The sequence below is a fragment of the Penaeus japonicus genome, unplaced genomic scaffold (genome assembly GCF_977035675.1).
Source record: "Penaeus japonicus unplaced genomic scaffold, GWHDUDI00000001_assembly GWHDUDI00000002, whole genome shotgun sequence".
NCBI classification, from domain to species: domain Eukaryota; kingdom Metazoa; phylum Arthropoda; class Malacostraca; order Decapoda; family Penaeidae; genus Penaeus; species Penaeus japonicus.
This window is the reverse complement of record NW_028234404.1, coordinates 7,866,123-7,873,622: the sequence shown is the minus strand read 5'-3', so window position 1 is coordinate 7,873,622 and position 7,500 is coordinate 7,866,123. Positions and strand designations below refer to the sequence as shown.

Sequence of the window (7,500 nt, the reverse complement as noted above, 5' to 3'; positions counted from 1 at the left end):
AATTGAAATAACTTTCATGATAAAATCCTAGTGTATTCGTGTTAGTTAAGTTCCGTTTTCTTTGGAATTTCGGTCCATGCTTGTTCCGATAACAAATTTTATGAAGTTCTATTATTATTTTACTTTTTTTTTACTTCTTCCATTCTTAGTAACTGACTTATGATCTTTTCTATGTCATAGATTGTTCTTTCTTTCACAATCTGCAGCTGTGATAAGTTATAACGAGAATTAGCGATTAGTGATTCCGTTTTCCCTGAAGTCTTGTCCCATAATATCAAAAAGTTTTTTTTTTCCTTTTTTTCTTTCTTTTTATACTAGTGGTTGGTCCCTGTACCCTCTTCCCCATATTATGTCAATCAAATGCTATAAAAATCGTTACTGAATTCGAATAAAAAAGTGTAAATTAAACACGTGCTTTTACTCTTTTTCATTGAATGTACTTTTATAAGTAACACTAACAAGCAGCAACTCAAAAGAAACCTTTTTTAAATTTTATTAAATGTCGAATTTTATTAAATTTGTATTGGTCTTTTGGCTCTAAGGTTAAGGTCATTTTGAATTTCCGTTGGTCATGAACTTTGAAATCAGTTAGAACTCTTTTCTTAAAATCATATTGAATTCTCATTGAAAACACGTTGAATTCTCATAGAAAATAGGTTGAATACTACTGAAAGCCTTTTTTCTTTCTTTCTTTCTTTTTTCTTTATTTTCTTCTTCTTCTTCTTCTTCGTGTTGATTCATAATCGAGGTGATGATTTTCGTCTTCCTTCCGACGCCATTTTGAAATTTCCTCACCCATGCATGACTCTTCCATTGCAGGACAACAGAGGTCGTCTCATGCGCAGGACTATCATGCGTTATGTCAATCTCACGTTTACTCTGACCTTGACTATGATCACACCTCGAGCTAAGAAACGATTCCCAACCTTAGAACACTTGGTTGATTCCGGTAAGTAAAACCATGTGGGGTTTTGTTTACTTTTGGTTGGGGAGGGAAGGGAGGGGATGGGGGGGAGGGGAGGGGGAGGAGGAGGGGCAGGGATTTTTATTTTAATGAGTACGTTGTTTGTGTAATATTGATATTGTTGTTATGATTTGTCTTTTTTTTATTGTTGTTATTATTCTTTTCTCTTCTTTTCTTCCCTCCTTTAACCTCTCACTAACTCTCACCTAACCTTATCCAACCACACTCTAACTCTACCTGGACTCTCCCTCTTTCCCCAACCAACCATCCAACCTTAATCTACCTAAACAAAAATGACCCTCAACCTCACTGTACCAAACTAACCTAATTCATAATCTCTCTCACCCTCAACCCCACCACACACCTCACCTTAAAAAAAATATCCATCTTTCTCTCGCATCCTCACTCTTTCTCCCAAAACCCCCGTCCAACCCCGGTCTTTTTTCCTCAACCCACCATTCCCTCCCCCACCCCCCCGGGCCCTCCACCACACCAACCCAACCCCCCCTCCCACGAAACCTAATCTATATATCTACCATCCATCCCCCCCACTAACATTCAACCCCCAACCCACCAACCCACACTCATTACACCCACCCTTCCCCCACCCACCCACCCACCTCCAACATCCTCCCACTCCTTGAATTTCACCCTCCTCCCCCACTAACCCCCACCTCCCTTCTCGAATCTCCCAACCCCCTTCCAACCCCTCTCCACAAACCCACCTCCACCTCAACCCATCCACCCCCACCCCACCTCAACCCACCCTCCACCCCACCCTCACCCTCCACCCTCAACCCACCCCAACCCACCCCTAAACCTCCACCCCACCCCCACCCCCAACCCCCACCCCACCTCAACCCACTCCACCCTCTAACCCCCAACCCACCCTCAACCCTCAACAGGCCTGATGACAGCCGGCGAGCGAAAGATCCTGGAGGCCATCCAGGACAAGGCGCCCCACCCGGTGTACTACCTGCCCCTGGTGTGGGCGGGGGGCGTGGTGGCGAGGGCGCGGAAGGAAGGGCGGATACGCGACGACTTCGCCCTCAAGACGATTATCGACGAAATCAACCGCCTTCGAGGGCTGTGCGGAGGACTCCTCAGCTACGACTGGATTAGCATCCCGCTCGTGTACACGCAGGTTGGTTGGGGGGCGGGGGAGGGGGGAGGGGAAGGGGGAAAGGGAGGGGGTAGGTGGAGGGGAAGGGGGAAAGGTTCGGTGTTGGGGGTTGGGGGACGGGGGAAGGGAGGGAGCGGAAAGGAAGGGGGAGGGCGGGAAAGGGGGTAGGGGTGGGGGAGGGGGGAAAGGGGGTAGGGGGAGGAAGGGAAATGATAGTGGATGGGGAAAGGGAGGAGGGAGGGATGGGGAATGGGGAAGGAAAGTGGATGGAGGAAGGATGGGGAAGGTTGGGGATGAGGAGAGGGAGGGGGGAGGGATGGAGGGGGACGGGAGGGAAAGAATGGGGATGGAGAGGAAGGGGAAGGAGGGGAAGGATGGAGGGAGGGAAGGAGAGATGATAAAGGGACATAAAAGAGAGGGATGGATGGGGAGGGGATAGGAACAGAAAGGAGAGGGAGGGGAGAGGAATGAAGGGAAAGGGGGAGTGAAGGATGGCGAAGGGGAAGGGGAAGGGAGGGAGGGATGGAGGAGGGGGAAGGAGGAGAGGAAAAGAGTGAGAAATGAAGAAGGGGAGAAGGGATGATGAGAAAGAGGAGAAGGAGGGATGGAGGGGAGGGGGAGGGAGGTTGGAATGGAGGAGGGGGAGGGTGAAAATATGGCTAAGAGGAAGGGAAAGGGGGAAGGGGGAAGAGAGGGAGGGAAGGCTCCAACATTCCACCTAGCTCATGCACTTTTTTTTCTTTCTTTTTTTACACAACGAGTAACGTAGCATCTTCATCTCAGCTACCTCCACCCCCTCTTCCTGTCTCCATCTCCATTTCCCACAGCATCACCACCTTCATCATTATCTCATAAGATGTTCTGCACTTAGGTAGTCATCTCCCAGTCACGCCATGATTCGCCATTCTTTCCTCCCACTATTTCACCTTGTCTCCCTCCTCTTCCCCATTTCATCTTCCTCCTCTTATGAATTCCGTCCTGCTTTGTCACCTACCCTGGTTATGCCGTACAACCCATAATGAACAAATATAATCGTTGTTCTTCCTGTTATCCTTCGTACCTATTCGCCAAAGCACCTCTCGAGTTCTCTGAGTTCTCTTCTCTTTTCTTCTTCCACTTCTTCTTGTACTTCGTCGTTCGTAAACGTCACCAAACGCGGCGAGGAAGAGAGGAATGACAGAGGAACAGAAGAGGCCAGACCCAAGATAGACCTTACGAGTTCTCTGAGTTCTCTTCTCTTCTCTTCTTCCACTTCTTCTTGTACCTCGTCGTTCGTAAACGTCACCGAACGCGGCGAGGAAGAGAGGAATAACAGAGGAACAGAAGAGGCCAGACCCAAGATAGACCTTACGAGTTCTCTAAGTTCTCTTCTCTTCTCTTCTTCCACTTCTTCTTGTACCTCGTCGTTCGTAAACGTCACCGAACGCGGCGAGGAAGAGAGGAATAACAGAGGAACAGAAGAGGCCAGACCCAAGATAGACCTTACAAGTTCTCTAAGTTCTCTTCTCTTCTCTTCTTCCACTTCTTCTTGTACCTCGTCGTTCGTAAACGTCACCGAACGCGGCGAAAAAGAGAAGAGAAACAGAAGAGGCCAGACCCAAGACAGACCTTATACGCTGACTTCATCAAGCTCTTCTGCTGTATCCGCCACGTATCTCCCTCGAGACCCGGACTACCAGCCTGATGTATTTCTCTCTCAAAAAAAAAGAAAAAAAAAAAAAAAAAAAACATACAACCTCCACGGGTACTTAGGTCTTGGGCCTTTTTTCCCCCCAATGGAGACGCAAGGGGAGTTTCTGGGTCCTCACACAATCTCTCAGTCACTTGTTTCAGTGCGAATAAAAGTGAAATTAGTTGCCTCCCTACCTGACGTGAATCCGAAGTGTATTTGGGAGACAGTAACTTCCAGGTGTGTGTTTGTTATCGTGTCCTACGACTTCTTTGCGTCTGTTTGTTTGTTTCAGTGACGCTGCATGTCCTACGACTTTGAATTTATCGCTTAGCTTTTCGAAATACGTACATTCTAGAGCGATGCACGCACACATACACACACACACAGACACATATACACACACATACACAAACAAACGCACACACACACTCAAACAAACAAACGCATACACAAACAAACAAACAAACAAATGCGCACACACACAAACAAACAAACGCACACACACACATACTCAAACAACGCACACACACACAAATTTAAGCTGGGTACGCACATTATCCCCCCTCCCCCCTCCCACCGACACCCAAACACCCTCTCCGGTCTGAGAGAGTGTCTTGTTTCTTACTATGGTACACCTGCGAGGTATAGTAGATACATGGTACATTTTCCCTCGTTTTCATTCACAATTCTTTCCTCTTATTACCTTTTTTTTTTCTTTTTTTTCTTTTTTTTTTTTTTTTGCTTTCTTGATTATTATTATTAATTATCTCCTTATTTCTGAATGTTTGTTTGTTGTTTTGTTTGGTGTTGTTTATTTGTTGTCATTTTGTATTTCCTTTTTTTTCTTCTTCTTCTTGTCTCTCTCTCTCTCTCTCTCTTTCTCTTCTCTCTCTCTCTCTCTCTCTCTCTCTCTCTCTCTCTCTCTCTCTCTCTCTCTCTCTCTCTCTCTCTCTCTCTCTCTTCTCTCATTTTCTTTCATTACCCTTCTCTCATTTTACCACATATATTATTGGTATCATTTATAATCACAAATGAAGTATTATTTGGCAAAGTATGAGGAACAGAAATATAAATAACTGATAATTTTATCTGAGAACATCATTTATTTTCGAAATTTCATATATATAAAATATATATTTTTACATATTCACGACGAAGGATGCAAAGAGCAGAGAGAAAGGAAGAGAGAGAGAGAGAGAGAGAGCGAGAGAGTAAGAGAAAAAGTGAGAGACACAGAAAGAGAGAGAGAGAGACAGACAGACAGACAGAGACAGAGATAGATAAAAAAGAAACAAAATGAAAGAAAGAAAGAATTAAAAAGAGAGAAAAAACGATATGGACACAGCAATAAGTAAATAAAAATCACCAATAAACTATTACCAACATCATTTTTCCCTCTCCCCAACAGGTCGTGACCCTGGCCGTGTACTCCTTCTTTCTGGCAACACTGATGGGCCGCCAATTCCTCGACCCGGCGATGAAATACCCCAATAACCTCATCGATTTTTACTTTCCCATCTTCACCCTCCTTCAGTTTTTCTTTTATATGGGCTGGCTGAAGGTCGCCGAGACGCTGGTCAACCCCTTTGGCGAAGATGACGACGATTTCGAAGTCAACTGGCTAATTGACAGGAATATTCAGGTGAGATCTTGAGACGCCATGTTGGAGGGGCGGGAGGGTTGGGGGTGACATCTAGCGGCCGATTCGGAAACTACATTGGGTCGTTTTTTTCTTTTCTTTTTCTTTTTCTTCGTGTGATTATCTTGTTTATTGTTGTTGTTGTTGTTTTATCATGGGTTTCTGTTGATAAGGTTAGGGATGAAGACTTTTCCTTTTTTGTTTTTAATGTTTGTTATTGTGGTTTGTCTGATAGGTGTATTCATGCCGTGCTTGCAAGTATATGGACATAGACACATGCACACACACACATACACACACATACACACACACTCACACTCACACACACATACACACTCACACACACATACACACTCACACTCACACTCTCACACATACACACACACACTCACACTCACACACACACACACACACACACACACACACACACACACACACACACACACACACACACACACACACACACACTCACACACACACACACACTCACACTCACACTCACTCACACTCAACTTACTCACACTCACACTTACACTCACACTCACACACGCACGCACACACACACACACACACACACACACACACACACACTCACACTCACACACACATACACACTCACACACACATACACACTCACACTCACACACACACTCTCACACATACACACACACACTCACACTCACACTCACACAAAGCACACAACAAACAAAGCACACAAGTCTATCAGTCCGTCCGTCTCTACATAGCCAGACAGACAGACACAAAATCACAGGTAGACAAACCCACACAAACACAATACGAATGCGCCTTTGATTATCCACACATCCACCTGCAAGCACCAGGTCGCTTGAGGTTAAACGCTTTGACCAATGGGGTCGCGTGACCTGTTCTTGGACTCGCTTCTTGACCTTGATTCATCTTCTCGTCTTCCCTACTTCCTCTCTTCGTCGTAAATCTGTATTGCTTTGTTTTTTGTTTTTTGTTTTTTTTGTATTTGTTTTTGTTCTGTTGGTGGTGATCATGGTGAATGTTTTTTTATCATTGGTGTTATTAATATTATTATTATTATTATTATTATTATCATTCTTTTGATTAGCTTTTTATAAGATCAAACACCGGGTCGCTCCCAGCGACCTAGGGTGAGTGAAATTGGAAGTTTTATATTGCGAGTTCTGCGGAGTGAGATTAATATGAATATAAAATTTGAAAAAAAAGTTATAAAAATCAGTATAAAAAAATTAAAATTATTGTATGAGTAATAAAAAGAATATTTGTTTTGTAAAATCCAGTATAAAAAAATATAAATTCCATTGAGTACGAAAAAAAGTTTATATGGTGAGAGCTCGTCTTGAACATGTTCAGTACATTAAGTCAATTTTCGTATCTCTTGTAAAGAGGATTTCTGGAATTTTATTAACAACAGACTTTTGGCTCCTTTCTTTATCAGGCTAAGGCCACCTACCACGACTGGATCGTACGAGTCATTAGGTGCCACATCTTTTCTACTTCTATCTCTAGGTCTTTATTATCGAGAGCTTTTCAAATGTTTTCGGACAGCTACAATTCTGGTCAAGGGCACACTCATATCAATGAGAATAGCCTTGATTGTTCGTTCTAATCCTTAAATTACAAATATAAGGACGGTTTTCATTGTATTGTGCGGTTCAATGTTTGAATCGGAAAAGTCCCAAAGAATAGTAACATCTTTTCAATCTGTGAACAGGTTTCTGGATGTGTTTATACCATCACTTTGGGTCTTGATGGAAAGCGGTTCCTATTTTCCAATGCAGGTATTGACGCATCCCCTGTCATGTCTGATTTTAAATACTCCCCTGGTGTTAGAATGGAGCAAGCAGAAACAAGGAGATCCGAAAAAGATTGTTCTATTCTTTTCATCGCAGAATTCTACACATTGGTCAGCCCCTTATGTAAGACATTGCTTGATAGTGTCGTGTAAACACACATTGATCCTGTGCTGCAAGAATGAAGCCCTTCGTTCCGCTTTCCAGGCGAGCTACGTACCAATGATGGTTTCCTGTGGTCTACATCAAAGCAGTATTGGCTCAGCACAAACTGTCCCATGAGAGGTTTTCTCTTGCCAG

The 7,500-nt window shown here is 44.0% G+C and overlaps 1 protein-coding gene across 3 annotated transcripts in view; it reads left to right on the top strand.

Annotated features, from left to right (window-relative positions):
* Positions 1-7,500, top strand: part of LOC122264406 (bestrophin-4-like) — a 54,158-nt gene that overhangs the window by 29,379 nt on the left and 17,279 nt on the right. For all 3 annotated transcript variants that reach the window (XM_086546731.1, XM_086546719.1, XM_086546723.1), the window contains 3 exons: positions 820-949; positions 1,870-2,108; positions 5,168-5,401. In XM_086546731.1, the coding sequence (XP_086402857.1) occupies positions 820-949; positions 1,870-2,108; positions 5,168-5,401 (603 nt within the window). The remainder of the gene's footprint in view (positions 1-819; positions 950-1,869; positions 2,109-5,167; positions 5,402-7,500) is intronic.